Raw genomic sequence first — 23,540 nt, forward strand, 5'->3', positions numbered from 1 at the left:
TCTAGAACACAAAATGGCGGCTTTTTGTTTTACTAAAACAGTTTTTGGCATTTTTTGTCTCGAAGAAGTGGTTCTAGAGGGTTCTGATGTTCTAGAAAGTTGTAGAGAATTGCAAAACCTTTAATTTGATACTAAGATGAGCAAAATCGATCAAGCAGTGCAGGAGATATGGCTCTTAGAACTTTTCAAATTCAAGAATTTTTCAAATGGCCATATCTTCTAAACGGCGACATAGAATTTCTTCATTTTCGGACTGGTGAAAGATATTGAGTCAGGCTACAACATATCAAAATTTAAAAGATTTGCCTAATGGGGATTCGGAGATATTGCCCCTTAAAGTTAGGCAATTTTTGTTTTAGAATTTAGCGCCTCTTGCGGATGTTTTTGAAACTTGAAATGTTCTAGACAGTTGTAGGGCTTATCGAAACCTTTCATATGATACCAAGATGGTCAAAATCGGTCAAGCCGTTCTCGAGATATATCGAAAAAACACTTTTTGCTTTAGGCCGCCATATTTGCTAAACCGCTAGACCGATTTTCAAGTATGAATTATTGATGAAAACGTCTCACTGAGCTCTACAACATACTGAAATTTCAGACCTCTAGCTATAAGGGAAGTGGTTGACAGTAGTTCAAAATGGCGGACGGCGGCCATCTTGGATTTTGAAAATGCGAAAAAATGAAATTTTACACCCACATTTCTATAGAAAACTTCAAACCGGAAGTCTCTATCTGTTACCGTTCTCAAGCTATAAGGGAAAGTTTGGCGCACCGGCAGGCCGGCCGGCCGGATCAAAAATTTTCCACCACCATTTTTGGAATGTGGGTTGTCTGAAACGTGCTCATACCAAGTTTGAGCCCGATCTGAGGTGGTCGGAAAATCCGACGATTACAATACTTGGTGTTGGCCACGAAGTGGAACACCAACTAAATGAAGATTTTATTAAGAAAACTTAAGTCTTTCTTAATAAATCTTTAAACTGCTTGACTGGTTAATTTCACCCATTAGTACCTATCGAATATTTTGATTTTTTGCCGAATATCATCCTTTTTTTTCATTCAGATAAACAACCTTGTCTAAAAACGTAAAAAGGGGTGTTTATCTAGCGAATATTTTGGTTTATTAAGCGAATCGTCCGAATATTTTCGAAGATCTGAATATTTATCTTCACATGAATATCTTTTGCTGAAAACCGAAAAACTCAAAACCGAATAAAATTCAAAAACGTATTTAGGACTTTTTGGCTTCAATTTAGAACTCTTCGGTTTGAATTTACTACTTTTAGGATTAATTTAAGTGTTTTTATGCTTCAATTTAGCATTTTTAGGCTTAGACTTATATTTCCGAATAATTTCGTCCAGATAAATTCTCTTTGGTTAAGAAAGGATTACGTATTTTAAAGACAATAATTGCTGAGTTTCTCAAAGAAACTCCATTTCGAACCTTCTTAAATGCAGCTAATGGGCTTGATTCAGCGACCAAGAAACCCTTGAAATCTTTGAATTTTGTACTGAAATTTTAAGATTTCAAGGGAATTTCAAAGGTTTCTTGGTCGCTGAATAAGGCCCAATAAATCAATTTACAGCGCAAAGACAAAGTCTATCAACTAACTTCTTTCTTTTTTAATGTAAATTCACTCCACAGATCCACCTGTCGTGACGGTAAAACCGGACAACATAACCATCAATGAGACTGAGGATTTCCTTCTATTTTGCGAATACGAAGCAAATCCCGCGAGCCTGGAGAGTGTTCGGTGGAAGCAAAATGGAAAGGTGCTACGTGTTGGGCAGATGAGTCGCTATGAAGGAGGCAATCCTGAGCAGACGGCACTTCTCGTGAAGAATGCCTCCCGCACAGATATTGGCTCCTACACGTGCGAACTCTCCAACGCCATTGGCAATGACACGTCCGACAACGACATCAGCGTGGATGTACAATGTAAGCTTCCTTGTAGCTGAGAAGAGCTTATCTCTCCTCCACGATATACTCGAGATTGTCGCGTCCTATTATCCTCCATTGACTTTCCCTTTGGAGGAGCTTCATTGTTGAAGAGGGACTCTCCTTCTCCGTTCACCGTTCTACTTATATTCAACCCTCGCTACACATAGTACATATAATGCCACCCCCCTGTTTTCCTCACCCTCTTTTGTCCCACACAATGTCTGTGAGAGATTTTAAAGTCTTTTTCCTTCAGGGATTTCCCGCATTTTCCAAAAGCAATTCAATTATGGCGTTACAAGAAAAGGAAATGCTATTGATTGGGAAAGTTTGTTGTGTTGCAGCAGGGAGAAATATATGTACATATATATAGGGGAATGTGGCCCAATTTTGGACCTGTAAGATTTATTTTTTAATTCACTAAAACTTGAAATTTATGAGACATTAAAAGTAGAAAGTTAGTGAAATAAAAAAGAGCATTAAAAGGACCTTTAAAGTGACACCAAAATTATGGAATATTGATTTTTTTTTTATCTTCCTCTCTTTGTGTATCTTTGGAGGTCCGAATCAGGCAACGTTCCCCTATATATAGTACTAAATTCCTCTTTTTATAATCCTTTCTTCTTGCATAGATTGCCAATAGATTGTTGACAAAAAGGAATTAAATTTTAAATTAAATAAATTAAATAGAGAAATATTTGTTCTCTAAAGATTTTTTTTATTGTTTAAAAAAAACGTTTGAGGAAAGTTTGGGGATATTTAAACATTAATTTAAAAAAAATTTCATGCAACCTATTCATGGGAAATCTTTAAGAAATTCCTTAAAATATCTCTTTAAAAAATTCAGTAACCAAGAAACCCTTGAAATCTTTGAAATTTGTATTGAAATTTCAAAATTTCAAGTGAATTTCAAGGGTTTCTTGGATGCTGAATAAGGCCCGAGATATTCGAAATATTTTTCAACTATCACGAATATACGATTCTAAGGAGTATTTAAAAATTTGAAATAATTTTATCAAGGATATTAAAAATTAATCCAGAATATTTAGAAGAAAATATTAAAAATTATTTCGAATTAATTTGATGAGTTGAATTAAAATAAATTCGGAATATTTTAAAGAAAATGTTAAATTAAATTTAGAACAACTCTAATTAAAAAAAATCAAACATTTGGTTCTATTCAACGACCGAGGAGTTATTGAAATTTAAAGAATTTGTTCTAGAATTTTAAAGACTTCAAGGATTTCTTGGACCCATTTGAGACAATTTTTCAATAATCGTCAATTTTTTTTTTAATTTTTTTTTAATATCCTGTTAATCCGCTACGAATGCCAAAACAAGTTTAGAACCTTCGAATATTTCAAATTATTATTCCAATAATCGAAGCATTTTGAGAACGAAGCAATTTTTTGCAATGTTTCGATTTTTCCTACACTATTCGAAGCTTCAAAAAGTTTCATTTTGCAGAGCCCTAATTCTTAAGAATATTCTTTTATGTTTTTTTTTTCAAGATAAGTATTTAACAAATATTTCAATTTTAGGGAATATTTTTTTTTTAATATTTAGCGAATATTCCTAATATATTTTTTAAAAATTATTTAGCAAATATTCCCAATATTTTGCGAATCTTTGTAAAGCTTTGCTAATATTTTTTTTTCATAAACTTTCCAAAAATTTTTGAAAAAAAGATTCTAATTTTTCCATGATTTTTATGTTTCTTTTCCATTTTGAATTCTTATATGAATATCATGAATACCCCTAAAAAAATATCCCGAATATTTATCTTTTAAATTCAATTCAAATAACTTAAAATTCCTCTGAACACATCAACAGCTATCATTGCACTTCTAAATAGAATATAATCCCTATTGAACAACCAACGAATATTTGGAAAATCCTTTTCTTTTGGAAAATTCTGTTCCACTAAACCCCTTTGAAAAAAAAAAGCAGCTTCACAGCAATTTTGCTGATGCTGTGGCTGATGCTGACATTTTGCAGATATGTCTGTATATATAGCAATGTATGTATATAAAATTTATGCCCCCGTTTTATGCTCGAAAAGACTCACATCTGAAAAATTATTCTGCATCGTATCGAAATCAGGTGAAATGGTTTAAAACCACCCCATATTGACCTAATTTAATGGCTCAAAGTGGGAGGCTGGGGGGGGGGGAGCTGGAGCATATCATGTTCACTCCAATTCCCGCATGGTGAGCATATCGATTTATCCTCCGAAAAGAGCGATGCATAGATTCACTGGGAGAGATTTATTGCAAAAACTCGTGCAGAGACTCCACTCCTCCGTGTACCCTGCAGAGGTGCATTGAAAGTGACTCATTGTGCCCCACCCCCCCTCACCACCCTGTTCCCTTCTCCATTCGACAGATGTGCCCACCGTGGAATTGGACATGGATCCCGAGTCGCCCATTATTGAGAACAATGAGTCAAATGTGACGCTGTACTGCAATGTGGCACAGGGCAATCCGACGCAATTGCTCAAAGTACGTTGGTACCTCGATGGGCAGCTGCTGAAAGAGCTCCCGGAGTGCATGTCGGCAACACAACAGGACGCAAATGGCGATGATGATGATCTGTGTGGCATTGATCCGAGTAAAATGTTGCTGCAGAATGTTGGGCGTGATTTCCTTGGGAATTACTCCTGCGAAGGACTCAATGCTGCCGGTTGGGGGCAGCGGAGTCACGAGGAGGAGCTCATTGTCTACTACGAGCCAGGGAATGCCACAATAATGCACCACCCGCATATTCCCGTGAAGCGGAAAAGTGTCACGCTGTCGTGCACGGTGGACGATGGGGGGAATCCCAATGCCACGCGCTATCGGTGGTTGCGTGGCGATAAGTCCGTGATGGACGTCGTGACGCCCATGTGGACAGTGGATCCCGTCGGATTGGATTCACGCACAAATTTCTCCTGCTACGCCTACAACGAAGGTGGCGAAGGGAACCCAGCTACGGTTCAGCTGGATGTCCACGCGCCACCGGCATTCATCCAGAAGCTCCCACCCTACACAGGGGCGCTCTTTTCCACGCCCGGAATTTCCCTTTCGTGCCGCGTTGAATGTGTCCCCCGGTGCAATATATCGTGGTTCAAGGATGGAATGGGAATTGAGGAATTCAGCGAGAGGTACTACGTGAAGGATTCCTACCTACCAGCTGATCCGTCCACGGGGGATTTTGAGAGCACGCTCTCCATTTTGGTGAGTAGACAAACCAATTTTTCTTTCTATTTATATTTAAATAAAGGGCGAAATTCACCATTCAGACAGTCTTAAGTTTTCTTAAGAATTTTTAAGTCAGACTGAATTACGCTAAATGTAATATTTTTATTTTATGATTCCTAAGATTTTCGATGTTTAAGAGCATTTTTTTAAACTTAATTCTGAAGGATTTTCCGCGCTTGTTTTGGGGAAAATCACTCAGGAACATATTTTTCCAATTTTTTCCATCAGTTTATTAAAATTCTTGCTGGAAAATTGGCGGTTTTTTCACGAAAAAAAACGAGAAAATTAGCTTTTAAGCAAGTCATCATGCACTGATGCCAGTCTTAAGATACCTTAAGAATTCTTAAGACTAGCTTAATGCTTCTCAGGGATTTTTCGGGGTGTGTTGAGGAAAATCACTCAGGAAAATATTTTGGGAAAATTATTATATTTTTAGCCGTGCTTTTGAGTGCCTGATGTCAGCTCAATTCTTTAGCGGAAAAAATGTTATAAAAATGAAAGAATAACACCTTACTACACTTGAATTTGTCTTGTAAAGTAGCATTTTTTCTGTGTTTTAAATTGATAAATACAATTTTCTATTTCTTAAGTTAAAAAAAATGCTCTTGATCATCTTAAGACATCGAAAATCTTCAAAATTATCAAAAAATATTACATTTAGCCTAATTCAGTCTGACTTTAGAAATCTTAAGTTTCTTTAAAAAAAAACTTTAAAAATCCTAAGTTTTTTTTAAACTTTTCTTAAGAATTTTTAAGAAAACTTAAGACTGAACGGTGAATTTCATCCAAAGTTTGTCCTAAAGCCCCGCCTTTGAGTTTAACTTCGTTAAAATTATGTTGTTTTCAATGAAGCTTAAAAGCTCTCTGTTTGAAAATTGAAAGATTCAAACTTAAAACATTTTCATTGGCCACCCCTTGTATTTTATCTACATACGTCAAAGAAGTGGGTGGAGCTTCGGTGCAAGACTTATTTGAACATCAGCTTATAAATTGTCTTCGTTTTACGTTCATTGCTTTTCATCAAGAATATTTTTCTGAACACAATTACTCAGCTCTCTGTATTGTTTACTGAACTCGAGATATTGGAAAATAACCAGTAAAAATTCAAAATGGCGACTACTTAATATCCGCCATATTTTTTTAACACTTTCGCAATTTTTTAGGAGCTAATTAGAATGCCATTACTTCCCTGAATCTTTTCTTTAATTCTTATTTATTATTTTTTTAATTCTTAAAAACAAAATATTCAGACATTAATTTACTAAATCTTTCAAGAAAATTTAAAGAGTTATATCTACGTTAACTCATTTATAATAATTTATTAACCCTTTTAGGACAGATCAAAAAGTGATTAAAATTATGTAATTCAATAATTAGAATTAACTGATAATTGAGAGAAAAAAAAGATAAATAAATTTAGAAACGAAAATAATATCAAAGATTGAAAATATAAATTTTTTTTAGAAAATCCGGAGTTTTGCACAAAAAAATGACAAAAATGAGGGATTTTTTATTCTGGAAAACACAAGAAAGACCAGATTAAGGAAGGACTCTACGTCAGATATAAATTACATTTAAACATAAATTGAAATAAAATTAACACTTAAAGGATTTTGCTGGACACCGTAGCAAATTCGAATTTAAAATTCGTCACAAAATAGGGAATTCCATTTAATTTAAATTAGGCAAAAGAAAATCTGGTTTTTAGGTTATATTATCATATATTTTTCAAAAAAAGCCCTAATTCAATATTCTCAATGAAAAATAGTCAATTATTTTATATTGGTCACGGTGACCAATTAGGTCCTCCTCGTAGATTAAAACGTTTGTTTCCTCAAAGTATTAAAAAGATTAAAATATTTTTCTTTAGGTCAATCATACATTAATGTCCTTATTCATCAAAATAGGTACTCTACTGTGAATTATGTTGATTTATAAGAGAGAGCGAGAGAGTTATTGCGTGGTTGAATATTTGTTTTTGGCACTGTGTGACACATGATGAAAATTTGCATTGTTCGTACAAATATGCTAAATTGACTTTTATGAGGGAATTATTCAAATATTTGCCATGTTGATTACGCTATGACGAGATATAAAGTTCCACATTCTGTGAGGGTTGGAAATAATGTTAAAAATTCACTAAATTACTAACTTTAAATCCCAAAACCGGTGTGTGTTTGGGCGGATTACTCGCGTGGTATTTAATTTAGAAAGCCACAAATCCTGGCAATGAGCTCCCAAACGATTCCCGGGTATTTTGTGCTCTTTAAATGAGAGTTTTTGAACAAATATTGAGATTTATTTTACGTATTTTGCCATTATTATTTACACTTTAACTATATATTTTTAGGGAGGGGGGGGGGGTATTAACCCTTGGAGGATCCGATTTTCTAACCTCAAACTCTAATCTTAAATTTCTCTCAAAAAGGAACTAATTCTTGATCTCCTTCAAGCATTCCTGCACCTAATTACTAAATATTTAATTGAGAAAATCGTCACTAAAAAAAAATTGCATCCAATCGATGCAAAATTGCCAATTCAAACGACTTTTTTAGCTACAATTTTGCTTAATTTATTATTGCGCCTAAATCATCACAAACTTTGATTCTTTTAGTTACTTTTTAGTCAGTTCTGGCAATAAAATTAGTCCATATTAATGATTTTCACTGGAGAAAAGTGAACAAGAGTACTTTATTTGGAAAATATGGGGAAACATAACCTCAAAACAATGGTTAAAATGTATGGGATTTTGACTGGTAGTTATTACCAATTTGATCCTCCACGTTGGATTCTGACTTTGACCTCAATTATCTTCCAAAGAAAAGACTTTTCCCGAGATTTTCTTTTTGCTATCTGAAAGTAATTGAAATTCCCTACACATAGATGCTAAATTCATCCAGATAAGTCCAATAGATTTTATTCTGTGATGATTTTAAGGTTCAAATTGGTAGAAAGTCCCAGTAAAGTCCTCCAGTGTTAACCAAAATTTTCCCAAGATTTTTTTATTTAATTTCTACGTCGTCTAACTTCAAAATTATCTTGAAAATTCAATTTTCAAGCAAAAAATTGAAGGTTTTGTACAAAGAATTCTAAAATCCATTTTTTCGTGAAAAAAATAAACTTCTTATTTCATTTTTTATGCACTCAAATATTGTAGAATGGGTTAGGGTGCTATTCACGAATCTCATGTAAGCAAAAAATGATCATGACATTTTTTTAAGCGTCACTGTGGGTAGAAAAAAAATTTCGAAGCTTTTTATTGCAAAATATCCCAAAAAAACAAGATGTTTGAAACGTCCTCAAAGGGTTAAAAAGTTTTTTTTTGTATTGAAGAGAATTAAATATTTTCTTAACGTAATTTTGACGAAATTTTCATTTTATTTGACTTCCCTTTTCACTGGATTTCATAGCATTTCAACATGTCCGCGTGGCCAGATGAGAAATTGGACATTTTCCGTGATAGCGCAAATTACTCTTGTGTCTCATCCAACAATTCCGTTGGGGGTGGTGTTCGGAGTGCCACATATTTCGGTGTTGAGTACCCCCCTGAAAATACAACTGTTTCCAATGTGGAGATTTCCGTAGAGGAGGGCCATCAACCCCAGAGGATACTCTGCTCGGCTAAAGCTTATCCAGGTGAGTCATGAAGCCCCCTGTCTCGTGGGAAATTCTGGGAGGGTTTTCCCTCTCACTCCTCCTCATCCCCCAAAGCCCTCACTATACATTTCCAGATGAAATCTCATCCAAAATTGTCTCTGATTCTGTTTTTTTTTCATGCTCAATTCTTTCATCCCCTTGAGGGGAATTTTTAAGGGAAAAATCTTTTTTTTTCCTCTCAAAATATACATTAAAGATTTAACAATTTGAGAGCTTTTTGCAATGGTTTGAGTGGGATGGGATTATGTCACATTGCTTCATCGACTGCAGGGCAAAATGAGAGATAATCCCGGGAGGAATTGGAAAAGATTTTCTCAGAGGATAATTTTGAGTAATTTGTTGAAGAAATTAAGAAGATTCCAAAAGGGATTTAATCTGTCACACTGGCTGCAAGACATACCACCCTTTATTGGAATGGAGGGAAATTCCATGGAAAAATCCCAGAGAAAATCACGAAGAAAAATTTAATTTCAAACAAGAAGATTTTTCTTTTTTTTTTTTTTGCTTTAATCAGAACCAACGTACGAATGGAGACGTCTTGGGAATGTGATTGCAAAGGGTAATGCCTTGATCGTCAATAAGGCGATGCAGAGATCAGATTCAGGGCCCTATACGTGCATCTCGTTCAATCGCCACGGGAATCATAGCGCCGAGACGGTCCTGAATGTTCTCTACCGACCAAATTGCTCAATTTCGCGCCGTGAAATCGAAGATGAGGACACGTTGGTGTGCACGGCGTACGGGAATCCCGAAGCCGTGGACTTCCATTGGTCCCTAAAAACCGAAAACGACACAATCGATGCGTACAATGTGCGCCAGGATGGAATTGCGAGCTACCTCATCCTCGAGGATGATGTCCTCGTTACACGAACCTATCGCTGTGTAGCCAACAATTCCGTTGGTGTTGGCAGTATTTGTGAAGTTGATGTGGCTGGTAAGTTAATTTTATATTTTTTTACATCTCTATTTATTGCACCAAATATTAGGGGGGATTCACACGAAAGGCGTAAGAGAGAGACGTACAGAGCGTAAACGTATAATAAGAATTTTTTCTAACAATTTACTTTCAATGATAATTTTTTCCATGTAAACCATATTTCAGCTTTGGTGAAGATTTTCTACTTAATATTTGAAAAAAAAAAACATGCAGAAAGATGGAAGAAGCATAAGCTGCAAGATGGATTAAGTATAAAATAACAATACATATAATAAAAGCGTTAATAAGCGATTTCTTGTCCTACTTTATAACGTCTTAATACGTCTTTATACGTATTAATTTTAAGGCGAAGGAAGCATAAGCAGCATGATGAAATAAGCATTGTTAGAAGTTTTTCATAATGATAATTTTTGCCAGGAAAACGAAATCTTGTGTTTGGTGAAGATTTTTTTCTTGAAAATTATAAAAATAGTAGAAAATATGCAGTAGGATATAGGAAGCGTATGCTGCAAGATGGAGTAATCGTACATAGCAAAATGAATTGAGCGTAATCAGGGACTTCTTTTATATATTTTTTTCAATAGTAAAAATAGCAAAGAAAACGACATTTTGGCTTTCGGGAAGATTTTTTTTTACTTAATATTTGAAAAAAAAACATACAAAAAGATATAAGAAGCATAAGCTGCATGGTGGATTAAGTGGAAAAGAAAATAGTACATAAAGTGTAATAAGCAATTTCTTTTCTTTCTTTATAACTCAAAGTTTTGGTTTCATTTTAAATAAAAATACGTATTCATTTCAAGGCGAAGGAAGCATAAGCAGCATGACGAAATAAGCATTGTCAGAATTTTCGTATTTTTTTCTTTTTAATAAATGTAAAGAAAGAAGAAGTTTTTGCATAATACTTTCTGTCTAAAATTTAAAAAAAAAATAAAGGAATGAAAGCAACAAAACTCAAGCATAAATAGCAAGATTAAACTTAAGCTTAAATAACAAGGAGTAAGTTGAATTAAGCTTAAGACCGATTTTTTTCTTTTTATCTATTTTCTTAAAAGTTTGAACAAAGAAAAGTTTTGGTTTCAATTGTTTTTTATTCAACGGAAGACAATAGTTTAGCTTTTATTCTGAATAAAAAAAAAATATGGGTTAGGTTTACGCAATTACGTAACAGTTGTTATCTATTTTACGTCTCTGTGTGAATTTCTCATAGATATGTGAGTGTTACAATGCTTTTCTTGTTCCTTTTCATGCTGCTCGCAATATATTGCGTTGCACCATTTTGAGAAGTGAGGGCGAAACGTAAGAATTTACTTCATACTTACTATACATATTTATTGAAAAATAAAATAAGGGAAAATTAGCCTAAACTGGTTATATTGCAAGGGGTGTTTATCTGGCGAATCTTTGGATATTTTAGGCGAATCTTCGCGAATCTTGACGAATCTTAGCGAATCATCCGAATCATGGCGAATAATCCGAATCTTCACGAATATTGGCGAATATTGGAAAATATTTACAAATATTTGCGAATTTTGATTAACATTCTTCATAATTAGTTAATGTCGGAATAACTGACTACCTCAGACCGCGTTCAAACTTCATATAAGTTATGTTTTAAGTGTATTATGTGTTTTAGTCACTCCACATTACGAAAAAGTTGGAATGACATTTTTGTTCCACCCGGCGTACCGATGGTGATAGTTTAAACTTTGCTTTATAGCTCGAGAACGGTAAAAGATAGAGACTTCGGGTTTGAAGTTTTCTATGGAAATGTGGGTGTAAAATTTCATTTTTTCGCATTTTCAATATCCAAGATGGCCGCCGTCCGCCATTTTGAAATATCGTTAACCACTTCCCTTATTGCTAGAGGTCTGAAATTTTAGTATGTTGTAGAGCTCAGTGAGACGTTTTCATCGATAATTTACACTTGACAATCGGTCAAGCCGTTTAGCAAATATGGCGGCCCAAAGCAAAAAGTGTTTTTTCGATATAACTCGAAAACGACTTAACCGATTTTTACCAACTCAAGCTCAAATGAAAGGTTTCAAGAAGCCTTACAACTGTCTAGAACATTTAAAGTTCCAAAAATGGCCGCAAGAGGCGCTAAAATTAAAAACAAAAATTGCCTAACATTAAGGGGCAATATCCCCGAATCCCCATTAGGCAAATCTTTTAAATTTTGATATGTTGTAACCTGACTCAATATCTTTTACCATGCAAAAAAATGAAAAAATCTATGTCACCGTTTAGAAGATTTCGCCATTTAAAAAATTCTTGTAAGTATTCTAAAAGTTCTGAATGAATGCTATATCTCGAGTGCTTTTAAGTACAGTTTGGCCCCAAAGTTAGAAAATCGAATTTTCCGACGATTTGAGAACCTTTTACTAAAAAAAAAGTTGTTCTAAACTTTAAATCAAGTTCAAAAAATTCAAACAAACACGTTTAGATACTTTAGGTACGTCTATAATACGCGAAATACTTAAAAGCTATAGTTTTTTGCTTAAAAAGTGTTATTTGTGCACCAAAAATATAGGCGAATCTACCGAATCTTAGCGAATCAACCGAATATTGGCGAATCAAGCGAATCTTGGCGAATAATCCGAATCTTGGCGAATAATCCGAATCTTTCGCGAATCATCCGAATTTTTGGCGAATAATCCGAAGATCCGAAGATTTTCATTCAGATAAACACCCCTTGTTATATTGTGCTTAACTATTCAATTTTAATTAATTAAATAATGAATGATAAAATTAAATTTAGGCCATAATTTCCTCTAAAACAGAAGAGAACATTAATTATTAAAAAAAAAGATTTTCTTAGGCTTAAAATGTCATTCTTAGTTTGTTATAAACAACTTGCCCGATTTTGAAGATCAGAACATCGAATGATTAGGTTAAATTTCCTTAAGAAAATCTATCTGAATTTTTAAAACAAAATGGCGGCTTTGCTGCGGCCATTTTGTGTATTTTCCAGACTTTTTTATTTTGCTTTTTTCTCAGCTATTCTTGAATCGATTTTGATGATTTTAGGTTCTTTTAAAAGCTAATAAAGCACCCAAAAACTCTTTTTGTAAAATAATAAAAAATCAAAATTAATTCATTTTAAAAAGCTTTCTGATAACTTCTCTAGTCACCAAATTATGTCCACATGAGTAATCAATTTTGCTGTCAATTAGGCGAAATAACCAAAATTCTCTGGAGGATAATTCATTTTTTTCTCTCCACTGGAATATTTATTTGTATTGGAAAATTTCCATTTTGGACCATGAAGAGGAATTAATTTCATTTTCTCTTTACGTGAATTCCTCAGGGCATGTACTGTGGTGGCAGCGATGGGATCGAATGACTTTAATCATCCTAATTGCATCGGTATTCGCATTGCTGCTGGCTGTAATAATTGTGTGCATCATCATTATCTGCATTTGCCGCAAGAGGAGGCGCCAGGATAAATGTAAGTCCATTTTATCTTCAAATACTCAATAACACTTAATCACTTTATCACGACAAAGAATAAGAAATCCTCTGGAAATTATCCAAATTATGTGTTTTTTTATGTTGATAAATCAATTTTTGTTCCACTATTATTCTGTATTTGTTTTAATATTTCTTCTCTATTGTTATTTATTTATTATTTATGTTGTTTCGTGTTTGTAAGAGGAATTTTAGTACTAAAAGATTTTGGATTAAAATATTTACTTTTCTTAAAATCAAGAGTTAAAAAAATGTTGATTCGGTATTTTTTGAAAAGAAATTGTAAAATTTGACAGTACTAAAAAATTAGTACAACTTTTAGATCTCATAGATCTTTCCACTTTTAGGCAGAAAACATTAAGATGAAATAAAGAATTTTCTACAACATCAAGCCTTTGGACTATCTTCTAAATCTTACTCTTTGTTTCTGAATAAAAATTAGTACTTCTTCTGTTGTGTTGATTACGACGTGAGAAATGTTTTTTTTTTTATTTAAACTTATAATATTTACGTTCTTCTGAAAAACTCAGGGGAATACTTTTTCAACTAATTAAATTATGACATCAATTCATTTAATTTATTTTTAGTGCTAAACTTAAGTGTGAAACACTTTAACAACTTTTTAGTACTTTTTACTGATTTTTAGAACTTGTGGAAGTATTTTTAATTGTTTAATTAATCATTTCCAATTAAATGAAGTTTTTACCTCTACAGAAATCACTTAGGGCTGTGTAGGAAATCTCAAATTTGTGTCTTGACTAAATTCTTGTACTAAAAAAAAATCTTAGGGCATACTTTGCTGTGAACATAACGAGTAAAATTTTAAAGTTAACTGAAGGATTCATTTTGCAAAATATTCTTTATTTCAATCTCAAAACTTATAGGTACTATAAAATGTGTCTTAGCTGTGAAGTGTGAGGATGTTGTTCTAATCTTTTAGAACTGTTAAATATTACAAATCTTTTACACAAAATACCAACAAAAAAACCCTAAACCATTGATCTATTATTAATATTTTGGCAGGAATTTTCAGTGAATAAGAAATCCTTTTTTGGTGAAAACTATGAAAAATCTGGGGAAATTGTTCACTGAATTTGACCCATAAAAATAAAACATTTTAATTTATATCCAAGATTAATGGATTGTTATTGCCCGAATGTGCTCTTTATTTAAAATTATATTTTAACATGCAGAACGCATAAAATACAATAAAATTTATACACTGATTTTTCATTGAATTGAAATTATTAGCACAACAAAACCCCCATCCCTTTTTATCTTTTTTTTGTTTATTTTTTTAAGCATGCACATTAAAATTTGGCAAAACTTCTGTAGTAAAATGAGAGAGAGAAAAAAAAGTTAATTCAATAGTGAAATTTTCAACTCAACCCCTCCGTGGACGAGAGAGACGATTATCGAGCATTACGACTCTCCATCCCCCTCACAAAAAAACATGAGTTGGTTGTAAATTTTTTTGTGATGTTTTTTTGGGTTTTAAACTAAAAAGAAAAACAAATATTTTGTAGTTTTTTTTTTAATAACTTTTTCAATAAATTTGCATTTTAGTTAGATTTTAGATAAATTTCACAAAATCCCTCAAACTCATTACGAGGTTTGATTGAAATTTTAATTGGCGCAGCTCCCATGCCAACAACACCCTTAATGAAGCAGAAAAATCATTTTATTGCAAACTTCCGCCAAAAATTGCGGATAAATTTAATTAAATATTAACATAATGGTGACATTTTTGTTGAAATTGATTTCCCACAGAATTAATGATGAATGATTTTTTTTTAATCTTTCCCACACAATTCTCATTAATTTACAAAATAGTTTGATTAACTATGATGATTTTTATAATTGAATAAATTTCATTTTGTAAATGTTCATGACAGTTTCAGCTTTTTTTTGTCGTTAAATTAAATATCAAAGAAATCATTTAATATATCAAATTGACACATCCAACTAATAATTTTTAATTATAATTTTAATAATAAATTATAGGGTAAGGTCAAGAATTATGGGGTGTAGTTCGTGTAATAGGGGAAATTATTAATTATTTATTTTCAATCGAAATTGACATGAGTTTAACTTCATTTGAAAGTGAATTAACGAGCCATTTTTAATTTAATCACTGTGATTTAGAACATTGATTTAGTACACGAATTTAGTACACTGATTTAGTACGACATTTAAATACAGAGTGATTTAATAAAAACTCAGTTTAGAGATTTAGCACAGTGTTTACGTGAAGAGACTTAGTACAGTTATTATTTATCACATTGCTTCGCTTTAGTACAGTGACTTAAGATGGAGATTAAAATCTTCAGCGATATAGCATTGTGATTTAGTACAAGCGGTTTAATGCAGAGATTTAGTACAGAGACATTATAAAGTAATTATTAACACTTATTTAATACAAGTGGCCTAATACAGCAATCAAAGAGAATAATTTAGTACACAGATTTTTTACAGTGAAAAAATACATAATTTTAGTACAGTGATACAGTAAAGTCACTATTAAGCACTGTGATTTCGAACGTTAATTTAGTAAACTTACATTACCTATGTTTGTGTTAATTTTTAAATTTTAGAACAAGACTAATTTGATAAAAGGTTTATTGTTTTTAAATGTTCTTTTTCTTCTTTTTTTTTTACTTAATACCTGAATAAAGCGCTTTCAGATTATTAGTTAGAGAGCTTTTAAAGCTTTTAAATATACAGAAAATTGGGGAAATATTGATCAAAGTAATTTCTAGGTAGAAAAAATAGTATTTAGGACAATTTTTAAGTAAATTGTTTGAGTAAAAAATGCCAATTTTTGAATTTAAAATTACATAAAAATCACTGGTTTATGCTGATTATAACAGAAATTTTATTCTATGATGAACTTATTTGAATTTTCACTTAATTCAATTTAAAAAGTCTATTATTTATACATATATATAAGGTATACTTACCCTATAATTTGAATTGGACAAAATCGACAATTTATTTTTAATTAATTTCGTCATTTTATTTGCTTTTCTGCGAATCTTTTTTTATTTCTCAAAATTCAATTTTAATTAATTTTATTTATTTATTTCTTATTTTTATTTTTCTCCATTTGATTGTTTATCTACAAATTTTATTTTACATTTTCAATGATTAGTTTTTCATCCCGTTTGATCTTATTCACTTCAATTGCTGCTAAGAAAAAATTCAAAAGAAAATAATTATTTGAATTTATCTTATTTTATTCCCAAAATTTTATTATTCTGTATGTTTTTGTTCCTTAAATTATCTCAAGTTTTTCAATGTTCTAATGTTGCTATAAAATATAATTTTTATATTAAGTACAATTAAATTTTTTTTAATTAAAAATTTATATTAAAAGAAAATAAAGAAAAAATATCTTGAAGAATTTTCTTCTCACTTCTCAGAAAAGATCAAAAGTTTCATATAAGATTTCTTTGAAAATTTATGCGAAACTTGCTAAAAGAAATAAATTTTAAAGAAAAGAGATGAAAGTTTTCACAACAGCCCTAAGGCGTAAAGCTCCCTCCCTTAGCTCCAACATACCCTATATAGTTATTTTTTGTTTGAGAATTTCGAAATCATTTTAACGATGTTTTTTCTCTAATCTGTCTTGTTTTTTTGATACTAACGCATTTTTCTGTTTGTCTCGCTTCTTTTATCTCCAATCAAACCACAGATCATACGGACTTATCAAATAGTGCAGCTCACAGGTAAATTCATTTCTTTTTTTTTTCATTTCATCATCCACCCTCACGTTCATTCATTTATTTTTTTTTAATTGTGCTTTTTTGTGCATTTTTCCTCTTTTTTTGCATGAACTGTGTGTAATGTGTGTGTGTTCAATTCATGGCTCAGTGTGTTGACGGCACCATCTTCACCGCGAAGTGAGGCAAGAGGGAGCGTTTTGGAAGATGAGGGTGCACAGAATCCGCCAGAAGTTCCAAAAAGCCCCCCAAAATGGCCCCTAAGACCGGGAGTTTTGGTTCACATAAAGGGTGATACGAAGCAAAATTTAGCAGCTTCACGATCACAAACCCCATCAACGGGGCGACCGGAAGTAGCTCCGGGCACACCGTCAAAATCCCCCGAACTACCCCTGAGAAATTCCACCCCAAAGTCCGATGTTGAACGGGCAGAAGGAGTAGCCCCAAAGGCCGAAGAAGAACCCACAGATGATGGGAATGATGAACTCATTACATTTACAAATTCAGGATTTATTGAGCGAATCCTGCGGAGACTGAGATGGCGCCGAGAGCATCGGGGTGTCCGGCAGAGTCCGTCAATTCTCACCCAAAACTCCCCTAGTCAGAGTGGGGTACAGAAGAAGGCGGCAAGTCTCCTAAGAGCTGCCGGATGGTTTGGAAGTGGCAAATCTACGGCTTCCAGTTTGGGGCTTTTTGATTCGCGACATCGACCAAGTGGCATAAAATACACAGATGGTGGTACGAATAGTTTATTAAAAATCTCCCAACTCAGAGGAAATTGGGGGAAAAATTAATTTATTTGAATGATTTTTAAGTTATGTTGATATTTTAATTCTTTTTTGAGAGATTTCGGCGAGGATAAGTTAATTTATTTTTGAAAAGTCGTAAAGAAACTTCGTAGAAGCTTTTGGGATCCTTTCTGAAGCTTTCGGATTTTTCCTTGAGCTTTTAATTTCAACCCAGAGCCTTCTAATCTTTCCAGAAGCTTTTTAGATATTCTGAGAAGCTTCCAAATTCTTTCTGAAGCATTGGAAAACTTCCATAAGCTTCCGGGTAATTTAACGAGCTTCCTCTTTCTTCCCAGAGCTTCTGAATTTATCCATGAGCTTTCTAATTATTCAAAAAAACATTCGGAATGTTTTAGGAGCTTCCTAGTCCTTCCAGAAATTCGCAAATTTTTCTAGGAGGAAATCCGAATATTTTCTGGAGTTTTCTAATCCTTCTAGAAGCTTTCTTATTCTTTCTTGAGCTTCCTAATCATCAAAGTAGTTCCCTATAATCATTCCCGGAGCTTTCTAATCCTTCCCGGAGTTTCCGATCTTTTTTCCTGAAACTTTCGAATTCTTCTTAGAGCTTTTTCCTTCCGGGAGCTTCTATGTACTTAATTTCAGAAGCTTTTAAGTTCTTCCAGAAGTTAAGAATTTTTTCAATGAGCTTCAGGATGATTCCAAGAACTCCTTCTTCTTCCAGGAGCTCTCGAATTCTTTTAATAACTTCTTTCTAATCATTCCAAGAGCTTTTTAATTTCTCCAGGAACTTCTAAGTTCTACAATAAACTTCAGAATTTCTTCCATGTGCTTCCCTAATTTTTTTTTAAGGTTTTTAATTTTTCAATCGCTTTCAGATGATTTCAGGAGCTTTCCAATTTTGCCAAGAGCTTTTTAGGTCTTCCAAGAACTCTTCAGTCTTTCCAGAAGCTCCTGAATTCATTTAGGAGTAGGAGAGGTCGTCTGATTTCAGGATCTTTCTAATCCTTCCAGAAGCTATCTAATTCTTTCCACAGCTTCTACATATAATTTCAAGAGCTTCTAAATCTTCACAAAAACTTTCATTTTTTTTTCCACAAGCTTCCTAATTTTTCCAATAAACTTCCGAAGGTTTCCATACGCTTTTTAATCTTTTCAAGAGATTACAAAGTCCTCAAAGAGCTTTCAAAGTTTCCGATCTTGTTCAAAAACTTTCTACACTTTCGGGAAAATTCCGAATTTTCCAGGAGCTTTCTAATCCTTCCAAGAGCTTCTGGATTACCTTAAGAGCTCCCCAATCCTTCCAGGAGCTTTCAAATCTTTCCAAGAGCAACGATTTTCATGGAATTGCCTTCAAATCCTTGTCATTTATCGAGTAATTTCAAGTAGATTTTCTTCTGCATCAATTGAAAAACATTTCTTTATTTTTTTTCCTCAATTTCCTCTGAATTTATATCAATTTCAATCTATGTGCGCAATTGAAAGGAGTCACTGCATTTATATGACATCAGCGAAAGCTCACAAACACTCCCACATCAACATCTCACTGCAGGAGAGCTTTTGATGTTGAATGTTTGTGCTTTGCACTGCTTGTCACCTCTTGCACAGTTTTTTTTGTTATTCTCGTTCTTTTCCTCATTTGCCGAGTACTTTCTTTTCTTTCCTAAAGCGTTTTTTTTCTTTCTTATTTTTATTTCCACCCTTACACCCACCGTTGAATGCTTGTTTATAGTTGTAACGTACAGAAAAGCTCCACAGAGTGTGAATCAGAGTGAAAAGCGAGAAATCACGGAGGAGGAAGACGCCCAAAAGCCCACAGATTCTTCCCGGAAGAGGAAGAAAGGTAGTGTTTCCGGTATGTATCTTCCACACATATTTTTATTCGTTTGCATTAACATATTTTTTTTCTTTTGCCAATTTTCCCCCCATTTGAGTTTTTTTTCTCCTTCTCCCGATCCAATTTTTCGAGCTTTTTGTACTCCGTACCCCATTTTTTTTCCTTTGCGCATTTCTGGAGGTATTTTCCATCTGTATACAAAGTGAAAAGAAATCAGAATAACACGAGAAAAATAAAATATTTTCCCACGTGGAGTACTTTTTTGTTAGTCTAAAAGAACTCCGTCGCATTTTTATCTTTCAGTTCACGACAAATCATCGGCGGCAGGAGACCCCTTAACCCTCACAGAACCTGGAGAGTATGAGAATCTCCCCTTCCACGGTTTGCAGAATGCTCCGAATAAGGTGAGTCAATCATGATTTTCAATTTAAACATCTTCAAGTATTTTTTTCTTCTTTTGATTCCATTTTTTTTTTTGCAAGAAATTGCAATATTTTATTTGCTTTGTTATTCCATTTTTATTTTTCTTTATTTACTTCACATTTCCACAAAATGTTTCATTTGAGCGCACACAGAGTGCAGAGGGAATGGTAACAAATAGAGGAGAATGGGGTGAATGTATTCAGTAGATATTAGAAGTTTATTTTGAATAAATTCTAGCCAAAAACATAGTAAATTCTAACTGAAAAAGTTCTGAATTCAATCGAAATAAGTACTAAATCTAAGTCGAATAAGTACTAAATTTAATACTAAAAAGTACTAAATTGTAGTCGAAAGAGTGAAATTCAATTTAGTACTCTATAGGCTTAAATTTAGTACTTCTTTTAATTGTATTCAGTATACTCAAAAGTATTATTTTTCATCTAGAATTTAGTATTGTTTCTACTATAATTTAGTACTTCTAACTATTGAATTTAGTACTTTTTTGGCTTGAATTTATTTCGTCGACAAGATTTTAGTATTCTTTGAAAATTTAATCTTAAGAAGTAAATTGAATAATTAAAAGTATTAAATTCTTGTCTAAAATATAGTAAATTCTAACTGAAAAAGTTCTAAATTCAATCGAAATAAGTACTAAATCTAATCAGAAAAATTACTAAAATTAATCCTGAAAAGTAGCAAATTCAAGCCGAAGGAAGTACTAAATTTTAGATAAAAATGAGAATATTCAAATCTTTGGAAGTATTGTGATTATTCACTAATTTTCGGATTATTCGCCAAAACAGTCATAATATCCGACAGATAAACACCCCTTAAAGAAATAAAATGTCAAAATATTAAAAGATTTTTCCCAGAATACCAAAAATCTTATAACTGACGAATTGTAAGAAATTAAAAAAAAAAGATTTACATCAAAATCTAGCCCTAATTCTAGATAATTAATTTATTAATTTTAAAGATATTGCTCTTTACCAACTAGCCCCATTTCCCCAATTTTTTTCAATTTTTAAACATAAATGATTTAAATTTTAATTTTCTTTAATCTCAAAAAGCTTTTACGAATTTCAGCTTATTATTTATTGCTCTTTTTGATCAATGAAATTAAGTAATTGAATACACAAAAGAGGCTCAATGCTCAAAAAGCATTTTGTGGATTGTTGAAGTGTAATTATATATAGTTTATTACACAACAAAAAGCTTCCCTTTGTTGATAAAAGCATCAAAAGATTTATTTATATTCTCTTTCACATTATCATTCATCCATTTCGCAAAAGGATATTTATCCTATTATTTTGTTGGTTAAAATCTATTTGGTTTTGTCACATAAATATATATTATGAACTGAAAATTAATAATTTAAATTTGAGTGATTTGTTTTTGGGAAAATTGTGTATTGTAAATCACGACACAAATTACTGGACTAGTGTTTATTTCGTTTATTTCACAAAATCGTTTATTAATTTATAAATTAAATACACGTACATATTTTATTACTTATTGTACATAATTTACAAAATACTGACATATCAATAAAATGTCCCAAATGTCATTTACACATTCCCCATTATTTTCAATCAAACATTTATTAGGCTTTGATTTACAATTTCCGCAAACCTTTATGAGGAAAAAAAATTAATTAATTAACAAATTTAATTCAAAAATTAACAAAAAGTTCAAACAATGCATGCTCTGTGAAAAAAAAATCTAAGGCTAAAGAACAATTCTAGGGCTTTGTTTTAGCTGTGATTTTGCTATTTTTTTCGTTTTGTAATAAAACTTCAGTGAGTTTCAATGGAATTTCTAACAACAACAAAAGTTCATTTCCCGAGAGTATGTAGCTGAAAAATTTTTCCGAGGGCTTTCCAATTAAGTGGCATAGTTCCAACGAAATTTGAGTGCAGCATTAAGTGCAACAAAAAATAAATATTTTGTTTAAGCGAGAAGGGAAAGTCACATTTCATTGTATCCAATTTACCTAATTTCCTCGACTTTGTCGCTAAAAATTAAACAATTTGCCAAAATGAGAGCTTTTTTTTTGTCCTTCTTATGCTCCAGAATGTCACTCAGAAGGCAAAAAAAAACAAAGAACTATACCTACAATTGCTGCAATTACATTACAGCCAAAAAAGCTCCCGGAATTTATGCAAAAGCTCCACACCAGCATCTTGACTGAATTTTAATTAAAACCCACGGAGAGAATTATTTGCAGTTTAGACGCAAATTCATTTAGAGCTTAAATTCACTGCCAAAAACACGAGAATTTGTTGATTTTTCAACGCTCGATGGGACAGTAATTAGCATTTTTGGGCAACAATAGTGTGGAAAATAAAAATGAAATATTTTTTTGGGGAGGAAATAAAATACAGAAAAATTCACTTTATATTTCGACTGCAGCAAGAGGCTTTCTGGAATAATCAGAGAGACAGAGAGAGTGAGAAGTGGCAGATAAACAATGCCAAAAAAACAAGCAAGAGTGTTTTTACAAAATTTCCAGTGAAAACTATAAAATGCACAATATTAGGAATAAGGTAAAGTGGTCTAATATGGGGCGAGTTCCCTGGCATGAATCATTTTTCGTGAAGTCAAAGGAAATAGTGGAGGATTTTTAACCCTTGGAGGATATTGCTGGCCACAGAGTGGCCAATTCGATTTTTTCAATCGCTTAAAACTAAAATCTATTAAATCTTAAATTTAGTAAATTTTTTTTCTCTTTATTCTCAATCCACATTTGAATTATATAAATAAATATTAAATAAAAAAAATATTAAATAAATTCTTCATCTGTGTGTAGGGAATTTTTATTATTTCAAGATCGTCCAAAGAAAACATGGAAAAACATTTACTTTTATTTAGAGAAAATTAAGGTCAAAGCTTTGAGGTTAAATAAATTTCGATCCTCAAAAGGTTTAATGAGAAAATTTCATGAAAAGTTCGTAACCAAGTTTCGTTATTTTAACTTAACACTTGGAGGACGAAAAATTCTAACCTCAAACTTTGATCTTATTTTTCTCACAAAAAAAAACGTTTTTAAAATTTTCTTTCGAATAAATTGAAGTAGGTAATTAAAATTCCTTAACGTAAGTCTAAAATTTATCATAATAATTTAGATAGATTTTTTTTATTATTCCCACCCCTCTCTCCCCGCCAACAGATTTTATTTTGTGACGATTTAAAAAAGTTTAATTGGCAGCAATTACCAGTTTTATCCTTCAAATTTCTTTGTAAGTTTTTTTTTATGTAATATTGCGGTATGAGAATATGGGGAAAGTTGGAAAAGTTCTACATTATACAATTTTTGGGTTGTTAATTTTACAAACTTTTAGATTATTTACTCCTTTTAAAATGAAGCTTCACTTATCTCCGTATAAAACGACACGACCACAGGAGACTTTAGATATATGTATGTATATTTAAAGGGTAGAGAGAAAGGAAAATTGTTCGGAATTCGGTCAGCGGGGGATGATTAAAAATGCAATTGTTTGCATTCAGCGACGTTTCGGAAATGTTTATTTCCTGTTGGATATTGGACGTTTTCAGCGATTAAGTGTTTT

At 32.4% G+C, this 23,540-nt stretch overlaps 1 protein-coding gene across 11 annotated transcripts in view; it reads left to right on the forward strand.

The window, feature by feature from the left end:
- Nucleotides 1-23,540, forward strand: part of LOC129795425 (hemicentin-1) — a 97,779-nt gene that overhangs the window by 60,823 nt on the left and 13,416 nt on the right. For 3 of the 11 annotated variants that reach the window (XM_055836677.1, XM_055836678.1, XM_055836671.1), the window contains exons 10-15: nt 1,646-1,939; nt 4,325-5,154; nt 8,589-8,814; nt 9,350-9,769; nt 13,083-13,223; nt 19,852-19,952. In XM_055836677.1, coding sequence (XP_055692652.1) covers nt 1,646-1,939; nt 4,325-5,154; nt 8,589-8,814; nt 9,350-9,769; nt 13,083-13,223; nt 19,852-19,952 — 2,012 coding nt within the window. Of the gene's footprint in view, nt 1-1,645; nt 1,940-4,324; nt 5,155-8,588; nt 8,815-9,349; nt 9,770-11,056; nt 11,072-13,082; nt 13,224-16,937; nt 16,972-17,116; nt 17,704-19,443; nt 19,567-19,851; nt 19,953-23,540 lie in introns of all 11 variants that reach the window. The other 8 variants (XM_055836672.1, XM_055836667.1, XM_055836673.1 and 5 more) reach the window with 5 other exon arrangements.

This window comes from Lutzomyia longipalpis, chromosome 4, assembly GCF_024334085.1.
Source record: "Lutzomyia longipalpis isolate SR_M1_2022 chromosome 4, ASM2433408v1".
In the NCBI taxonomy this organism is placed as follows: Eukaryota; Metazoa; Arthropoda; class Insecta; order Diptera; family Psychodidae; genus Lutzomyia; species Lutzomyia longipalpis.